Source organism: Schistocerca serialis, chromosome 7 (genome assembly GCF_023864345.2).
Source record: "Schistocerca serialis cubense isolate TAMUIC-IGC-003099 chromosome 7, iqSchSeri2.2, whole genome shotgun sequence".
NCBI lineage: Eukaryota > Metazoa > Arthropoda > Insecta > Orthoptera > Acrididae > Schistocerca > Schistocerca serialis.
Genome location: NC_064644.1, coordinates 93,157,937 through 93,178,076, shown reverse-complemented (window position 1 = coordinate 93,178,076; position 20,140 = coordinate 93,157,937). Strand labels below are relative to the sequence as shown.

Genomic DNA, 20,140 nt, shown 5'->3' with positions numbered 1-20,140 from the left:
ATTGTTACAGAGATAGGTCACTATTTACCTGATCAACTAATTTATCTCCACAGTCACACAGCAGAAACATCTGCAGTATAGAAACCAGTAGATATTCTGCAAGATTCACCACTTTTGCTGGAGAAGTTGGAGTCCCCTGAAATATTGTGCATGTTACAAAGCCTTGAAATCTAAAATATACATTATTGTCAGTACTTAATTGATAACTGTTTTCCATAAACAAAGTGTAACTTTTCCATGATAATGATGAGCTAACAGTTTGAAAAATATGTACATTCTGAAACATCACGCAGAGTAAGTACAGGAATGCATTCTAACATCAACAAATGTAAATTTACTAATATGCTCCAGTTAATTAGCATTGTGGAGTTTTATGACTTGAGAAGAAATTGTTGCATGAACATACACTCCTGGAAATGGAAAAAAGAACACATTGACACCGGTGTGTCAGACCCACCATACTTGCTCCAGACACTGCGAGAGGGCTGTACAAGCAATGATCACACGCACGGCACAGCGGACACACCAGGAACCGCGGTGTTGGCTGTCGAATGGCGCTAGCTGCGCAGCATTTGTGCACCGCCGCCGTCAGTGTCAGCCAGTTTGCCGTGGCATACGGAGCTCCATCGCAGTCTTTAACACTGGTAGCATGCCGCGACAGCGTGGACGTGAACCGTATGTGCAGTTGACGGACTTTGAGCGAGGGCGTATAGTGGGCATGCGGGAGGCCGGGTGGACGTACCGCCGAATTGCTCAACACGTGGGGCGTGAGGTCTCCACAGTACATCGATGTTGTCGCCAGTGGCCGGCGGAAGGTGCACGTGCCCGTCGACCTGGGACCGGACCGCAGCGACGCACGGATGCACGCCAAGACCGTAGGATCCTACGCAGTGCCGTAGGGGACCGCACTGCCACTTCCCAGCAAATTAGGGACACTGTTGCTCCTGGGGTATCGGCGAGGACCATTCGCAACCGTCTCCATGAAGCTGGGCTACGGTCCCGCACACCGTTAGGCCGTCTTCCGCTCACGCCCCAACATCGTGCAGCCCGCCTCCAGTGGTGTCGCGACAGACGTGAATGGAGGGACGAATGGAGATGTGTCGTCTTCAGCGATGAGAGTCGCTTCTGCCTTGGTGCCAATGATGGTCGTATGCGTGTTTGGCGCCGTGCAGGTGAGCGCCACAATCAGGACTGCATATGACCGAGGCACACAGGGCCAACACCCGGCATCACGGTGTGGGGAGCGATCTCCTACACTGGCCGTACACCACTGGTGATCGTCGAGGGGACACTGAATAGTGCACGGTACATCCAAACCGTCATCGAACCCATTGTTCTAGCATTCCTAGACCGGCAAGGGAACTTGCTGTTCCAACAGGACAATGCACGTCCGCATGTATCCCGTGCCACCCAACGTGCTCTAGAAGGTGTAAGTCAACTACCCTGGCCAGCAAGATCTCCGGATCTGTCCCCCATTGAGCATGTTTGGGACTGGATGAAGCGTCGTCTCACGCGGTCTGCACGTCCAGCACGAACGCTGGTCCAACTGAGGCGCCAGGTGGAAATGGCATGGCAAGCCGTTCCACATCTCTACGATCGTCTCCATGGGAGAATAGCAGCCTGCATTGCTGCGAAAGGTGGATATACACTGTACTAATGCCGACATTGTGCATGCTCTGTTGCCTGTGTCTATGTGCCTGTGGTTCTGTCAGTGTGATCATGTGATGTATCTGACCCCAGGAATGTGTCAATAAAGTTTCCCCTTCCTGGGACAATGAATTCACGGTGTTCTTATTTCAATTTCCAGGAGTGTAATAAACTTAATTTTTTAAAAAAAAGAGTGTGGTTATAAAATTGATCACACTATGTCCAACTGAGTAATTTATTCTGTCACCATAGAGATATTGAATATTTTAAATGAAGCAAGATATGAAGAACATCACACACACACACACACACACACACACACACACACACACACACAGTGATTCATAGAGTATATGGTAGTGGGGTCAAACTATAACTACTTTTGTCTAAGAACCTAAAATATAGGATAAAACTTTCTGACTAGGTATGGAAGTCAAGATAACAGCCACTAGTATTAATTTGTTTATGAATTTTTGCAAGTTCTGATTGTATTAATTAATCTCATACTTCTTCAGTACGACCCAGATATTTGTGAATTAGTGCTACCAAACAAAATTGTAGCAATATCCAGTTGAGTCTGAATTAAGTATATACCTGGTACAAAAAATAGGTACTTATTTCTTAATTGAGATAAAAATATACATTTTGTTTAACATAAAGAGCTGTGTCTGACTGGACAATTAGGAAGTCAAAACAGGAGCAGCATTGCCATACATAAATTCTGGAGAAACAGTGCATCAGACTATGAAACAGAAGAATTACATAGACTGAGCTGTGAGCAAAAATGGCAGCAAGTTTGGATTTATTGCTGGTATGCTGAGGAATTGTAGTTTGTGTGTGAAAGAGATTGTTTGCAAAACACTTGAATGTTGCTCAAAGCATTTGGTTTCCTTGTAGATAAGACAAGCAGAGGACATCAAGAAAGGCAATGTGCATAGTCAGGGGTCCGGTTTAAGCAACCAGAGGGGCTCAAGTTTATGGAACTGTTGCCTTCATTTTGTTAACTTAATAAATTTTTAACTAAACATCTAAATGAAACAGTTTCGTCATAAATATTAACTTTAAATCCAAATGTAAAAACTTGTTCCATTCTCAACATATGTAAAATGGCAGCAAGTTTGGATTTATTGCTGGTATGCTGAGGAATTGTAGTTTGTGTGTGAAAGAGATTGTTTGCAAAACACTTGAATGTTGCTCAAAGCATTTGGTTTCCTTGTAGATAAGACAAGCAGAGGACATCAAGAAAGGCAATGTGCATAGTCAGGGGTCCGGTTTAAGCAACCAGAGGGGCTCAAGTTTATGGAACTGTTGCCTTCATTTTGTTAACTTAATAAATTTTTAACTAAACATCTAAATGAAACAGTTTCGTCATAAATATTAACTTTAAATCCAAATGTAAAAACTTGTTCCATTCTCAACATATGTAATGCCAAACTGGTAAGTAAGAAGTGCAATGAGCAACTTAGGCACTCTGCTAAAGAGTGCAAGCTTGAACTACAATTCAAACTCATTCCCATTAAACCTGAGGAGAATGGAGAGCCAAGAGACTGGATGATCCATTTTACATGAGGAGTCTAGTTTAAGACACTTTCCTCTAAGTTTTCTGTTTGTTTGTTGTAGTGAGTTTGTACAGTAGCATTAGCTTGTCTTTTATTCTTTTGTTTTGAACTGTTGTAACAAAAGTCCAGATAAATTCCAAGCAGTTAATAGAAGTACAGTCACTTCCCCGAATGGACCATCTTTTAGGCATCCCTGGTACAAGTTCATCTGACAGAAAACCAACTGACTAGGCAGAATCTTTTGAAAGTAAACTGTTTAGGGCTGTAAAACATCAAAATCCAAAAAATTATCTTTTTCAATGGCAAAAATTGTTCTCTAGACAATGAGTCATTATCAGTCATAGAAAGGACTTGTATTACAATACTCCTACAACAAGTTTTACTGTGCTATAAAATCCCAAGCTTTTCATAGAGTCTTCAAAAAATTGTTCCTGACATCTGCAACAGAATTCATGAAAAAATCAAAATAAGTATTTTAGGTGCTCTCATGGTCTCTGTAACTTGTGGTATATGGAGCTATTTGCATAAAAATGTCTGGCTCCTGAGTTTTACAATTCACTGGTTGTTTTCTGAAGCATTTTATAGGTTCTGACAGCAGAAGAATCATAGCAAGTTAGCTTAATACTCTTGCAGATCATTTATATATAGACGAAAGCAAAATACATTGACACATTCATGCCAGTGGCACTAACATGGCGAAAGGTGTTTGAGTGGCTAAGTATGATTCTGCTAAATATTTCATCCATTTGATTAAGAGAATTGCAATTGAGCCATTGAACATCCAGCCTGAAGAAGCGGGAATGACCAATAGTTGTCTGGTGACCACGGCTGACTAGGGATATTTCTAATTGGCTGTGCTCTTGATGTACTATAATCATTTGAGCTTAACTCAAGAAAACCTCATGGTGATTCAAAAGGAGCTAAATTTACCAGAGCATCAGTTTGTGCAAGATATCAGCATCAGATGACAAATTTTGGAATTGCAGGAATGAGGTGGCAACTGAAATTAATTATAGACAGTGTGATGGTCAGGGAAAAAACATGACTGCAAGCAAAATTGACCTTTATACAAGGACTGTTCAAATCAACTGCAGTATCTGGCTGTCCGAAATGTGACATAGTACTTGAACTTGATAAAGTTTGCCAGAATTTATCTTTCAGCACCCTGCAGCGGTGTATGTAGTGACAAACTTTTCTCTGAAGCTGGCTTAATTTACAAAGACAAGCAAAATCACTTATTACCTGTTAATGCAAAGAAATTTGTGTTCATTTACCATAATTTGCCTCTTGTTCAGTACGAGATAGGCCAGATATTGAATAGTTTCTGCACGTCCATTTCATTTCTAATTTTAAGTTATAGTGCATTGGTTTAGGCTATAACTCTCTTGTTTAGCACACTCTTTCAGGACTTATTGTTGCAGCTACTCACTCACAACGTGAAGAGTAAATGTAAATAGTAATCTGCTCTAGCATTTCAAGCTAATGAACACTGGTTTAAAGTAACGTGTATGGACAATCACTATTTAAGATAAAACTCTACAGCCCTATAATAGGCAAAATTTCAGGTAGCAGGTGAACAATGCTGACAGAATTTCAGACGTATATCATGGTGGTGTGTGATTGTCTCCTCAGGCAAAAAGTGAGCCAAATTTGACCATGTATTTTCACACTATGCAGAAAGCATCACGAAATGTGTTACGGTGTTAGAAACAAAGTTCATAGGATAATGGTGTTAGGAATGTTCAAAAATCTGAATAATTTAACAATGAAATGTAAGCAGATAAAAAACTGTTAATTACTGGATGGGAGTAAACACACACACAAATAAGATGAGAGAAACGCTTTTTCTCAGAATTGGCTGTTCCTTTCATCAAAGAAGAAGAAAAAAAATAGGAAAAGGTTACAGAGGACACTAGTAGTAAGTATTGCGCAGGAGAACTGCCCAGGTATCGAAGTTACTGAAGGCAGAGGAGCAGCTGCCAGTGTCAGAGCAAGAATTCAAAAAGTCAATGGGGCATCCATTATGGAGGACAAAGAGATTTCCATAACAAATAAACTATGAATGTTTAGAACAAATATGAAAGCAGTGCTGCTATATGGACGTGAACCTTGGAAGGTTATCTCTACAATCACCAAGAGTGTGCAAGTCTTCCTCAATATATGTCTTTGGTAAATTCTTAAAATATTTTGGTCAAATGTGATATCCAGAGATGAGCTCTATGCTGGAACACACAATGTAAAAGGAAATGAGGAAGACCAAGGACATCATGGACGAGCACACTGGAAGAACAAGTGAAGAAAGAGAGGAAACCGTTTGCAGAGTTGAATGTGTTGATGGAGCTTCGTCAAAGCACTATGTTCTGCATAAGAGCAACAGAAAATATGTAGGTAACACAGGTGAAAATTAAAATTAAAATTAAATAAAAGTTTTATAGATGGCAGAAATAATCTGAAGGAGGTACAATATGAGGCTGGGGGGAAGGGGGAGAGAGAGAGAGAGAGAGAGAGAGAGAGAGAGAGAGAGAGAGAGAGAGAGAGGAATGGGCAGGAGGACAGAAGACCTTGAGTATTAGTGTAGCTAGAAGCTAGTTAATATAGTACTCATTTCTTATAGTGAATTTATATCACATTTTTATCTTTGTACTTACAGATGTTACTTCAAATGCAGCAAAGCTGAATATGATGAGTAAGACACAGAAATTGATCATGAATGCAGACCAGTGCATAAATTCAATTTCAGAAATCATCCTGCAATAGCAAATATATGTTTGTCATATACAAAATTGAACTTGAACAGATAAATAGTTATGTTTTAGAATGACTTAATGCCCCACAGCTCTCCATAAATTTACATTGATTCATTTATACACTCATTGAGGATTTTTTTTACAGAACATCATACAAAAATTATTTTTGTTCAGATATTAACTATGTAAGGAAAAGATAGATTGCTACTTACCATAAACATGACACATTAAGTTGCAGATAGGCACAATTAAAAGACACATGTTAGCTTTCAGCTACATCCCTCATCAGACAAAGAAAGAGAAACACACACACACTTTAATTCACACAAGCGAGCACACCTCATGCACACATGACTGCCACATCTGGCAGCTCAGACCAAAATGCAACTGTCACGTGGATGGAATCAGCAATCTGGAGGGGGTGGGGAAAGAGAAGGGATAGCAGTCCATAGGTGGAGGGAGAGAGGAGTGCTGTCTGGTGCAATGTGCATAGACTAGATTGCCAACAGGCACAGTGTTGGGAGGCTATGTGGCAGGGAGGTGGGGAGAGTGGAGAAAGGTGGTGGCAGGGAGGGAGGGGGGGGGGGGGGGAGAGTGGAGAGAGGTGGGTGAGTGTGTAGGCAGAGGGCAGCACACAAAAAGGGTGGGAGGCAGGAATACTGAGAAAGTGATAGGTCAGAGGGGGTAGAAACTGTTGGCTGGAGGGTGTGGGGTCAGTATTTTACCAAAGATTGAGACTAGGATAATTTTAGGAGTGGAGAATGTGTTGTAAGGATAACTGTCAGCTGCGCAGTTCACAAATTCTGGTGGTGGAGGGGAGGATCCAAATGGCTTGGATAGTGAAGCAGCCATTGAAATCAAGCATGTTATGTTCAGCTGCATCTTGTGCATAATGGAGAACATAATGGATGGAATGTTTAAATGTTTAGAAATAGATCCTATCCTGTTCTAAAACAAAACAAATGACCTTCTAATGCTTGTAAGGGACTGTTTAAAAATGGCAATCTTCATTTATGACATAAGCATACTATTTGAGGACCCAAAGTCAATGATACTGTGCACAGCACAATTTATGCTTGAAAAATGTTATGACTAGTTTGTAGTGACATGATGTTTAATATTAACGCTGGTATCTTCACTCATTATTTCAGCCTATGGTTATTTCTGTGATCTCTAACAATTAATGTCTCCATTTTATAAGAAGGGTTGAAAGTTCTTTTGCTATGTTCAGATTGAAATTATGAAATAGATTAGCAAGGGAGTGTTGTAATCTGTTTCATTTTGATGACTCTGGAACATGTACTGGTAATAATATGATGTGAGATACATAAGTTTTCACAACATATACATTGTGTACACCTACTTGTAGTAACAGTGCCATATAAAATCCATCCTTGCCACTCACTACCCACATACTCCAAAATTAGGAAGCTCTACTGACCCAGCAACAAATGCCATAATTAATCCAGTCGTTACAAATTCACTGCTAATCTGACAGAAGAATCTATAAGTGTGGTTCACACAACTGGAGAGCCAATGAGTCCAGACCCACTGGACAAGATCAGGTAAAACTATGTGGTTTCTGCCTTCAATGAACAAATGGTCACAGTAATAAAGGCCATCGTAGATTCCCCACCCACTGTGGACAAATACAGTACTATCAAACATGCACTGGTCAGTCATCTGACATGGACAAGTGCTAAACGCCTTGAAAACTCCCTATGAACTAAATAATTCAATGATTTTATGTCACATCAACTACGTCATTGTTATTAAATGCTAGCAGGTAACAAAGTGACTGTAGATATATTATGAAATATTTGGCAGTCATTATTTCACTGTGTCACTTCTTGTTTGAGAGATACTCAGTACAAAGCACAAAAACCATATGTGCAATTCCAGAGAGAGACGGGCAACTTACTTCTTTCACTTCCTGCAACTCTTTCTATTTGCTGTCAAAGAACAGTAGGAACTGTTTTAGGACCAAAAACATGGTCCACTCAGGCAATAATCTTAGCTAATTCTGACCATCAGTCATTTTCGGGGACATATCACAAGCCTCAAGCTTCATATCATATTTGGCTAAATAGCCACGCATGTAACGGCACTCATCGTTTTTATTTTATTTTTTGTGTAGCACAAGTATGATCCAATACTACACTAGGTTACATCTATTAGTAATACACATGCAGAAAGCTGTGCTGCAACAAATGTACTGGCTATTTGCTCAAATATGATATGTGTTTTCATTCTTAAAAACAATTTTGATATGTGAACTTTATTAGTGAAGTGAAAGCATTAGGGGCTGAAGCATGTAGACAGTGTTCGTATTCACATGGTGTACTGCAAAGAACACACAAAGGGAAGAAAGTGAAATATTGCACAACTGGATTGAGTTTGTACTCAAAACAGGTGAGCATTGTCCTTTAGACAGCAGGAAATGTATTTTACTGGCACTGGCTTTAGATGGAATTATGTTGCAGCATGAAATAAAATATGCAGTGTTAGTCACATACATATAGCCAGATAACTACCCAGTACTAAACACTTTACGAAATTCATCTGTCTCCTGTCCAAATTCATAGAGAGATATGGTTGATAATTCATTAACTCTTTCAGAGAGTTGGTCTGTTTTGGCTACATTTTGATGTAGTAGAGAGTAGAAACAACTTGCCAGCAGTATAAATCACACCATACCATTTTGCTTGATTGATGGTGCAGAAACATTGTACTAGACCAAAAAGAATCTACGGAATTTGTGATAGAGAAGTAATCTCTTGGGGGTAGGGAAAATGTTTTTCCTGAACAACATCTGAATATCTGCCACTGCTGAAAGAAAATTTGAGATATTTTTAACAGCCTGTTCTTTTTAAATTTTATACAAATGAAAGAACCAAAAGCTTCCAGAATTTTAAAAGTTTGTGTTACTCAAACATACAAAGAAATAATTTAGCATTGTGAAGTTACGTAGTAGTATAGCTCTCATTGTGAACATTCTCTCATTTTCAGTAAAAATAAGAGCATTTTATTGAAGAACATTGTACACACACATTGTGGAAATTACTGTATCCAAGGGGGTGAAGAAACTTGTCATTTAACATTTTCCTACGATTGCATCACGAAAGAGAAGCTTTTTTGGATGTGGAACGAGTCAAGATATACATTAATAAAAGAGAAGCAATTCATAGGAAGTTATTCTGTACAATATATTAACAATAAACTATTACCATAATGTTTAATACACTGCTGGAAAAAAGTAGTACACCTGGAAAGACTGTGTCAGTTTTGATCTGATGACAGCATATGCCACCTGGCGTATAATAGATTTACTGATAATGGTTTCAACATTGTCTGCCAACAGACAGCATAGTGGCATAACTATCATAGCACCATCTGTCTACCTTCTAATAGGGACTGTTCATAACCAGAAGGCTCAGTGTAGTGCGTACGTGTGAAGAAAGCAGGCAACCATGCTGCGGAGATGCACCTATGCTTCCTACAGCCAACTGAGGCAGTTTGAAAGAGGTCAAATTGTGGCCTTCCAAGTGGCAGGATGGTCCTTTTGGAGAGTTGCCGCATTCAAGTTGGAACTGTTGCGTCAGATGCGCAATAGTGCCTGGTCCTTGTGGTTAATGGGACCAGGCAGACAGTTTTTTTTTTTTAGGTTAAAACCAAAGTCCAGACAATAATCAAGAAAAATAGAATAAAAGAAATTTCATGTATAGTAAATAGGGATAAAGCTAAGGGTAGTATCAATTTAGTACTTCAAAATATCAGGGGAATAAAAAATAAAGTAGATGAGCTGTTAGTGTGTTTAGATGATCAGAATCAGAATTTTATTGTCTCATAACGTACAAGTTAAATCATTGATTTTACGTACAGGAGACTCGTCAGCTTAAAATTATGATAAATTATACATGGAATACAATTTTTTTTAAAATTACAATAAAATCTGAATATTATTTATTATTATTGTTTTTATCCCACTCAGATGGTCAGATCACAAAAAAATTCATCAACAGAGTAATAACATTTCTGCACCAGGGTACTGTACAATTCTCTTTTTACTGCCTCAGTTTGGACCTTTCTAAAATTCGTGTCTTTCAGTTTATTGTATACTTTCATTACCTTATATAGTGGAGTCTGTGCAAAAAGATTAAGCGTGTGTGTAGGCAGCATGAAGCTTTCTTTGTTTCTAGTTTTGTAACTATGCTGGAAATTATTTGACAAAAAGAGTTTAGGGTTATTACTTGTGAAAAGAATTATTTCATACAGATACAATGAGGGAACACTTACAGGGTTATTACAAATGATTGAAGCGATTTCACAGCTCTACAATAACTTTATTATTTGAGATATTTTCACAATACTTTGTACACACATACAAAAACTCAAAAAGTTTTTTTAGGCATTCACAAATGTATGATATGTGCCCCTTTAGTGATTCGGCAGACATCAAGCCGATAATCAAGTTCCTCCCACACTCGGCACAGCATGTCCCCATCAATGAGTTCGAAAGCATCGTTGATGCGAGCTCGCAGTTCTGGCACGTTTCTTGGTAGAGGAGGTTTAAACACTGAATCTTTCACATAACCCCACAGAAAGAAATCGCATGGGGTTAAGTCGGGAGACCGTGGAGGCCATGACATGAATTGCTGATCATGATCCCCCCCACAACCGATCCATCGGTTTTCCATTCTCCTGTTTAAGAAATGCCAAACATCATGATTGAAGTACGGTGGAGCACCATCCTGTTGAAAGATGAAGTCGGCGCTGTCGGTCTCCAGTTGTGGCATGAGCCAATTTTCCAGCATGTCCAGATACATGTGTCCTGTAACGTTTTTTTCGCAGAAGAAAAAGGGGCCGTAAACTTTAAACCATGAGATTGCACAAAACACGTTAACTTTTGGTGAATTGTGAATTTGCTGCACGAATGCGTGAGGATTCTCTACCGCCCAGATTCACACATTGTGTCTGTTCACTTCACCATGAAGAAAAAATGTTGCTTCATCACTGAAAACAAGTTTCGCACTGAACGCATCCTCTTCCATGAGCTGTTGCAACCGCGCCGAAAATTCAAAGCATTTGACTTTGTCATTGGCTGTCAGGGCTTGTAGCAATTGTAAACAGTAAGGCTTCTGCTTTAGCCTTTTCCGTAAGATTTTCCAAACCGTCGGCTGTGGTACGTTTAGCTCCCTGCTTGCTTTATTCATCGACTTCCGCGGGCTATGCGTGAAATTTGCCCGCATGCGTTCAACCGTTTCTTCGCTCACTGCAGGCCGACCCGTTGATTTCCCCTTACAGATTAACATAGAAAGCTTAGCAGGGTGTACAATTCAGAAACCATTATGTAAAAGTGTAAGGCTGGTCAACCCAGTATCCGTAGAGCACTTCAGAGAAAGTATAAGAAATGTTAATTGTGGAGATGTATATAACGAGCCAAATAACAATGATAAATGCAATATATTTCTTGATAAATTTATATCCCATTTTGAACACTGTTGCCCCCCAAAAATTACTAAATGCAACACTAAACAGTTTTCAAAGAAACCTTGGGTCACTACAGGTATTAAAGTGTCTTCAGAAAGGAAAAGAAAATTGTTATGAGGCAGCAAGAATTAGTAAAGACTCAGAAGTAATTTTACAGTATAAAAAATATTGTAACATCCTGAGAAAAGTTGTCAGAGAATCAAAAAATATGTATATTAGAGATGAAATTAACATCTCAGGCAGTAAAATCAAATCAGTATCGAATGTTGTTAGAAGAGAGACAAGAAAAGTAACCACTGCAGTAGATAGTATTACTATTAACAGGAATGAGACCATCTTAACCAAAAGTACACAAGTAGCTAATGTATTTAACAACCATTTCTTAAGTGTAGGTGAAAAAATTGGTGAGAATAGTTCAGAAGAAAAAGCCATGCAGTATATGGAAGAGTCAGTTTTGAGAAACCCTAGTCAGATTAATTTTTATCTAACCTCTTGTAAAATAAGGAATATCATCAAATCTCTGAAAACTAAATGTTTTGTTGGAGTAGATGACATCTCTAGATATTAAAACAATGTGGAGCAGTTATAACAAATGTTCTGAGCCGCATCAGTAAAGCAACCGTAGCTCAAAGTATTTTCCCAGACAGGTTAAAATATGCCATTGTCAAGCCTCTCTACAAAAAAGGGGACACCACAGGTGTAAATAATTGCCAGCCAGTATCCTTGCTCAGATCATTTTCAAAAATTGTCGAGGAAGTAATGTACTGAAGAGTGGTTAGCCATCTCAGCAGGAATTTGATACTTAGTAAATCACAGTTTGGATTTAAAAAATGCTGTTCCACTGAGGCAGGGTTTGATCACGTGTCCCCTCCTGTTCTTGATACATTCGAACGGCCTCCCTTCTTATCTGAAACAAGAAGCTAAACTGACAATGTTTGCTGATGATACAAGTGAAACAAACTCCAATAGAAAATGATACAAATAATGCATTTGGAAAATTTATTGATTGGTTTTCTGCAAATGGGCTTGCTCTGAACTTCGAAAAAACACAGTACATCTAATTTTCTACTGCAAGGAGTACAGTTTCTTCAATAAATATATTACATACCAACAGAAGTCAGTAGCCAGTGTAGAGCATACTAAGTTTTTGGGTGTACATATAGATGAGAATCTTAATTGGAAAATTCATATTTTGGATTTCCTAAAGCGACTAGGTTCAGCAACTTTTGCAATTGGAATAATTGCTAATTTTGAGTATAACTTATAGAAATCTAAAAGCTAACATATTTTAAATACTTTCACTCTATGAAGTCACATGGAATAATGTTGTTGTTGTTGTGGTCTTCAGTCCTGAGACTGGTTTGATGCAGCTCTCCATGCTACTCTATCCTGTGCAAGCTTCTTCATCTCCCAATACGTACTGCAGCCTACATCCTTCTGAATCTGTTTAGTGTATTCATCTCTTGGTCTCCCTCTATGATTTTTACCCTCCACGCTGCCCCCCAATACTAAATTGGTGATCCCTTGATGCCTCAGAACATGTCCTACCAACCGATCCCTTCTTCTAGTCAAGTTGTGCCACAAACTCCTCTTCTCCCCAATCCTATTCAATACCTCCTCATTAGTTATGTGATCTAACCATCTAATCTTCAGCATTCTTCTGTAGCACCACATTTCAAAGGCTTCTATTCTCTTCTTGTCCAAACTATGTATTGTCCATGTTTCACTTCCACACATGGCTACACTCCATACAAATACTTTCAGAAATGACTTCCTGACATTTAAATCTATACTCGATGTTAACAAATTCCTCTTCTTCAGAAACGCTTTCCTTGCTGTTGCCAGTCTACATTTTATATCCTCTCTACTTCGACCTTCATCAGTTACTTTGCTCCCCAAATAGAAAAACTCCTTTACTACTTTAAGTGTCTCATTTCCTAATCTAATTCCTTCAGCATCGCCCGACTTAATTCGACTACATTCCATTATCCTCGTTTTGCTTTTGTTGATGTTCATCTTATATCCTCCCTTCAAGACACTGTCCATTCCATTCAACTGCTCTTCCAAGTCCTTTTTTGGTGTAAATCAACACTTTGGCAAAAAGTATTCAATGCACGAACGAAACTGGTTAGAATAATGTGTGGGGCACATAGTCGCACATCTTGTAGGCATCTCCTAAAAAAGGTAGGAATTCTTACAACAAACTCACAGTACATTTACTCAGTAATGAAATTTGTACTCAACAACATGGAGCAGTTTAAAAACAACAGTGACATTCACGATTGTAATACCGCAAGAAAGAAAGACTTACACTATCCTCTATTTGACCCATCTTTGGCACAGAAAGGTGTCAAATATGCTGCTTTAAAACTTTTCGATAAATTACCAGATGAAATAAAATGTCTGACAGACAGCAGTAACAGTTTTAAAGATAAATTTGTAGCGGTTCCACCTGCTTTTATTTCTTCATTTGTTGTCATTGGTGTAGACGTACTTGCTGAAATAGGGGTTGTAATTTAGACACTGACTGCTGTAAACAATGTAGTCGACAGGTGCACAGTTGCATTACACTGTCTTTTACTTTCACTTTTCTCACCCCCTCCCCCCCCACCCCCACCCCCATATACAAATTTATATGATCAGTGCACTATTGTTTAAACTTTCCATAAGCCTAGTTAATACTTTGCAGGCGAACCTCCACATACTGCTACAATAGTTTACTGTTGGACATCTACGAGCAATAAAAACATAACCACATAATTCACAGTTTTTAAAGAATAAGCAGGTATGTATTGAGCAGACACTGTCACTCTTTTTACACATGGCCTAACTGTTTATCACTTAGTTCACTGTTAAGTCGATCATTGTTGTCGTTCTAAGCAACACAAGTTCCTCGTCTGAAACTCAGTGGTGGACTGTCTGACTTGTGACCAAAAATTGGGCCCTTGTATATCATCACAATAATGGGTACTGAAACTATACAGTGTTTAAAGTTAAATTTACAGAAATTACAATTAAAACTTAATTAGTTAAATTAACTGAATACATCGAAAAATTATGTCGTTTTAACAGTTTCTTCTACTACAAGAGTTAGGCCTAATTATTTGTTTAAATCATGAAATTAAGAAATATAAAAACACAAACAATAATTTTTACGAAACTGAAAAGTACTTGGGAATTAATTAAGGTCTGGCTTTGCTAACATGTTTTCAAATAGAGCTAAATAGGTACTTTAAGATTACTAGTATTTCGTCTTCCAAATGTGTATAATTAGTACAGAATTAATATTTGTTTATAAGTCAACAATAGAATTTAAGTTACAAAACACTTACTGATTTCGCCCTATTACAAAACATACTAGCTGGTAATAGTCAAAATAAATTAGAAAATCACTTACATACCTAAAACTAAGCACAAAATTAGATCTGGTTTTATATTATTTAAAACTGAGGGTCCACCTTTCTCTTATATGAAAATGCATATTCTATTCACGTTTTAAGGAGGCAGCTGGTAAAACAAGAGGAGAATTAAAATTATCCCAGCTTGCTTTGTCACATCACCATCTCGTTGGATTGAAGAGAGAGATATTGCCAATAGCTAACTGGACAATTCAATGACCACAATTGATGCCAGAAATTGGGTTTAACAATGTACACACAAAAACATATTACATAATATGGGAAATAGGAAAACAGATAACAGTATATGCAACAAACTGTTCCCATAAATGTCTATACATGCATATATTTCAGCACAAAGAAAGATATTTGTGTACACTGTACAAGGTACAAATTCTGACTGATACATTAACATGGTGGCTCGTCAGAGCAGCTAGAGTTGAAAGATCATCCTTTACGTGGTCAATGTGACCTATTGACAACACACAGCCCCCCCCCCCCCCCCCAAATCCCCCTGCTGAACGGCCTGTGAGAGGTCGTGTGGGTGTCAGTGTTGGAGTGAATAGTGTGATGTGGCAGGCACACGACTGGAAGCTCCATCTCAGTCAGGGCAATGTACGAAGGCGTGGTGATGGGCTGCAGGTCCACAACGTAATCAGACAGCCAGCAGGGGTGGACAATGTGTCGTCCGGCCTGGGAGTAGACGTGTGGGGAGGGGTACGGCATGCGTGCCCCTAATGCAGATTGAGCTACCTGAGGAGATGAACGCACGAACACTTGATGGATTGCACTCTTGGGGGAGGGACAGGGTATGCACTATCTTGAAATCTAGTTCCTCGTTGAGTGTCAAGTCTGCAGTGTCTGTAAGGAGCACGAGCACATGGTTGTCGAAAGTGACAATCGACATGTCATCAACGTGGTTAGGTGGTACATTGCAGCGCAAGTTGAAAGTTGGGGAGCAAGTCTCTCCAGTAGATGAAACGTCATCAAAACCTGTGCATGGGGTTGATGATGAAATGATTGGGAAACCTGCAAACTGCGGTGAAGAATCATCAGAAGGAGAAGACCCTACCATGGAATAGCTAACTCATTATTGGGCTCAGCAATGGAAAATTCGTCCAGATGGTCTGATTGGGATGGCAGAGGGGCATCGGAGTCCACGAAAGCAGGCTTGAGCCTGTGTAGTGAATCGATCTGAGGGTGATCTTTAACCAAATGTCGAACGTCGTCTTGCCCCTCTGGAGTACTTCAAAGGGGCCGAGGTATGGGGGTTGCAGGGGTTGTCTAACGGAATCGCCCCCGAGCATAAAGTGGGAGCATGTGTTGAGTGCGGTTGGCACGTAAGTGTCCGGCGGGGGAATGACTGACAGACGGGTGTAGTCGTGCATGTCTAACATGGGCGCGCATTCTACTAATAAAGTCTGGGGAATTGGGGAAATCCTTGGGTGCTTAAGGCAGGATAAATTCCCCAGGTAGAACTGGGTTCTCACCGAAAAAGAATTCGGAGATGGTTCCCTGTAAGTCAGGTTTAAAGGTCGAATGGAGACCGAGTAACACCCAAAGAAGTGCCTCAGACCAGAGGCAGTCATGGCACCTGAGTGCTATTTTAAGGGTGTGGTGCCATCGTTCCACTAAACCGTTGTATTGTGGGTAGTAGGCTGTTGTATGAATTTTTTTGATACTGCAAAGGTTACATAGAATCGTGAAAAGTGCAGACCCGAACTGTCGACCCTGGTCGGTGGTGATGGTGGGCGGGCAACCAAACCTAGCGGCCATGATGAGACAAATCCCTTCGCCACAGTTTCTGCTGTGATGTTGGGTAAAGGAACAGCTTCCACCCAACGAGAGATGCGGTAAATTGTGGAGAGGATATATCTGTGGCCTTCTGATGCTGGCAGAGGGCGAGGGCCAATAAGGTGGATATGTACATGACAAAAATGTCCTTGCGGAACGTCAAACTTGCCAAGGAGGCGAGAGGTGTGGCATCCGAATTTGTTGCGTTGGCAGGAAATGCATCTGCGCGCCCAGGTTTGACAGTTCTGTTTAACATTTTTCCAAACAAAACACTCAGTGATGAGGCATGTGGTGTCGCGGACGCCAGGGTGGGCGAAGTTATGGAAGGTGTCAAAGGCTTGTCGGCGCAACATGGGAGGGAGCAACGGCTGCAGAGTGCCGGTAGAAGACTCACACCACATTTCGTCTGAAATGCCAGGGAACTTGGCTTTGGTAAACACGAGCGATGTCTGAGGATCCATGAGGAGAGCTTGAGATTCCTCATCAGAGATCTGGAGAGCGGCAGGGGCAGATAAATCGATGATGCGTGAGACAGTATTGATTCACGAAAAGAAAACAGTGGGTCCGGATAGTGTAGTGGAGCAGTTCTAGGCGCTTGAGTCTGGAACTGCGCGATCGCTACAGTCGCAGGTTCGAATCCTGCCTTGGGCGTGGATGTGTGTGATGTCCTTACGTTAATTAGGTTTAGGTAGTTCTACGTTCTAGGGGACTGATGACCTCGGATGGGGTCATCCCATACTCCTCAGAGCCATTTTTTGAACTCAGTGGGGATGTTTTCCATGCCTTTGATGTAGTGTACGTCTGTAGTAAACTGAGAGACCAGGTCAAAGTGGCAGAAACACTGACAGGGTGGGTCCTTGGGAGGGTTGCAGAATGCATTTGCCAATGGTTTGTGGTCAGTAAGGAGGAAGAAAGAATGGCTGTCAATGTCAGGGCGAAAGTGTTTGATGGTTTATAGACCGCCAGAAGTTCTCTATCAAAAGCAGAATATTTCTTCTGTGCTGGAGACAGTTTTATAGAGAAGAAATGAAGGGGTGAAACAATGTCGCCTTTGCGTTGCTGTAATATTGCCCTGACCGCGATGTCACTGGCATCCATAGTGATGAACAACTCAGCAGATGGATCGGGGTGGACGAGTATGACAGTGTGAGCTAAGCTGCCTTTAGAGCTCTGAAGGCCTCTAGCATAGGTTCAGTCCAACGGACTAGCTTAAGGCGAAGTCTGTTTGCCGGACAGTGAGTCCGTCAGCGGGGCCTGCACAGTGGCGGCAGAAGGTTGATGTCAGCAGTAGTAATTTATAGTACCCAGGAAATGTCAGAGTTCTTTGTATGTAGCCAGGGGTGGCAATAACGTGATAGCCTGCACGCGGGATCTGGGAGGCTGTATACCGTCTGTGGAGACAGCGTAACCCAAAAATGTCACAGAAGACTGGCGCAATTGGAATTTATCTTTGTTGACCTCGACACCGTTGGAGTTCAAGGTCTGGATGGCCTGGGATAAATGATCTTCGTGGTCCTCAGTCAACTTGCTGAAAATGAGGATGTCATCCAGGTATGCAAAGCAGAATTCGAACTGTCGTAAGATTGAGTCAATGAAACGTTGCCATGTTTGTGCTGCATTCTTTAAGCTGAAGGCATGAAATTGTATTGGAATGAACCGAGCAGCGAGATGATACCAGTCTTTGGAATGTCTTCCGGCACGATAGGAATCTGGTGATAGGCACGTTTACAGTCAATCACACTGAAGATTGTGGCACCCAATAACATATTGGTGAAATCGTTTATGTGTGGCACTGGGTAATTGTCCATGTCGGTACGAGCATTTAAGCATTTGTAATCACCATACATTCAAAAAGAACCATTGTGTCTGGTGACGAGGTGAATCGGAGAAGACCAATTGCTGTCCGATGGCTGTAGAATGCCTGCCTCCAGAAGTTCATTAATTTGCTGCCGGGCAGTGCACAGCTCAATGGGGTTGAGGCATCTAACCTTGTGCCTAATAGGAGGGCCAGCAGTGGTAATTATCTTGTGTGCTGTTCCGTCGCCGGCCTCAGTGGCCGAGTGGTTCTAGGTGCTTCAGTCCGGAACCACGCTGTTGCTATGTTCACAGGTTCGAATCCTGCCTCTGGCATGGATGTGTGTGATGTCCTTAGGTTAGTTAGGTTTAAGTAGTTCTAAGTCTGGGGGACTGCTGATGACTTCAGATGTTAAGTCCCATAGTGCTCAGAGCCATTTGAACCATTTTTGTCATTCTGTCAGTGCCGGAAGAGACTGAGAACTGCACACGAGGCTGAGTAACATCCTGACGTGAAGTCTCGGGACGAGTGGGACGTGATGAGGCATAGCCATTAGTTCAAGTGGGAAAAGGCAGCATGAAAGTCACATGTATATTACGTGAGCGCAGTGTGTGCTTGTTTGGAGAGATCGGCTGCGCATGCAGCATGGAGCGGATCGGGGCACGCAGCGACTGTCTGTTGTTAGCTTTGCCTTGAGTAACTGGCACTGGCAAGAGAGGCTTTGGTGTTGCGTGGGGAACAGCGATGGCCACCGAATCACGTGGTTGGCACATGAGAGAGGGGGAATGTTTACCAACACGTGGGGCAGCTGCCTGCGCGGTGGATGTATTCAGATCGCATGCGCAACTGTCATTAGATGCATTGTTTGAAACACATGGCACTGCACGTAGTGGACGTGTGGCGGTTGCAGAGATCACTGAATGCGAATCGTCACACACAATGAATGTTTTTGAACTAACCTGATGAGTGTCTGTGCTGGTGTCTGCTGATGAAGGTCAATCAGGTGAAGGAACTGTGGATTGCAGTTGCAGCAGCGAGGTACGAGCTGTGGTGAGCTCGTCGAAAGTGTGAGTAATGTGTTGTTTCAACTCGTCGTTTTGCCGACAGAGTTGCGCTTCTACATCATACTCTGACAGTAGATTATTGATGCAGGTCACAATTTTGTCTGCAAGGGTGGAGCACTCACAAACCTTATCACATGTCGCGACGGAAATGGAATGACGAGCATAAGTGCCTGAGCATGGTATCTGAGTGTCAGAAGGGTGGTGTAGCACTGAACCTTGGACTATGTTCAGGGAGAGTTTGTAGTGAGACAAGAAATCCATACTGAGAATTGGTTCATCAACATCGGAGATGTAAGAAGTCCTTGGGAAACGTAGAGAAGGAGATAGGTGCACCATAACTTTAGCAGGGCCAACAGTTTGTAATGTTGATGCATTGACAGTTAGGAGTGACTTTGTCAGTGAAAAACGATGTAGGTATGATGGACACATCAATGCCTGTGTCGACTAGGAAAACAAGCCACGACGAAATTTCGGTTACGTATAACCAACCGCTCATCCGAGAGGACGAGTGGACAGAGTGCAATGTTTGAGGACGCCTGTGAAGTTCCCTGCAGGACTTGGCGTCTTTTACATCTTGTGGTCAGTGTTTAGGTGCTGGCAAGGTAATCTGCACTTCTTGGCCTCATCCCCCTAAATTTTGTGGTAC

General features: G+C 41.1%; 1 protein-coding gene across 1 annotated transcript in view; it reads right to left on the bottom strand.

Annotated features, from left to right (window-relative positions):
* The window catches only part of LOC126412379 (odorant receptor coreceptor-like), a 242,640-nt gene that overhangs the window by 101,093 nt on the left and 121,407 nt on the right, over positions 1-20,140 (bottom strand). The window contains exons 3-4 of the mRNA XM_050081950.1: positions 5,855-5,954; positions 29-136 (exon numbers count right to left, since the gene is read on the bottom strand). Coding sequence (XP_049937907.1) covers positions 29-136; positions 5,855-5,954 — 208 coding nt within the window. The remainder of the gene's footprint in view (positions 1-28; positions 137-5,854; positions 5,955-20,140) is intronic.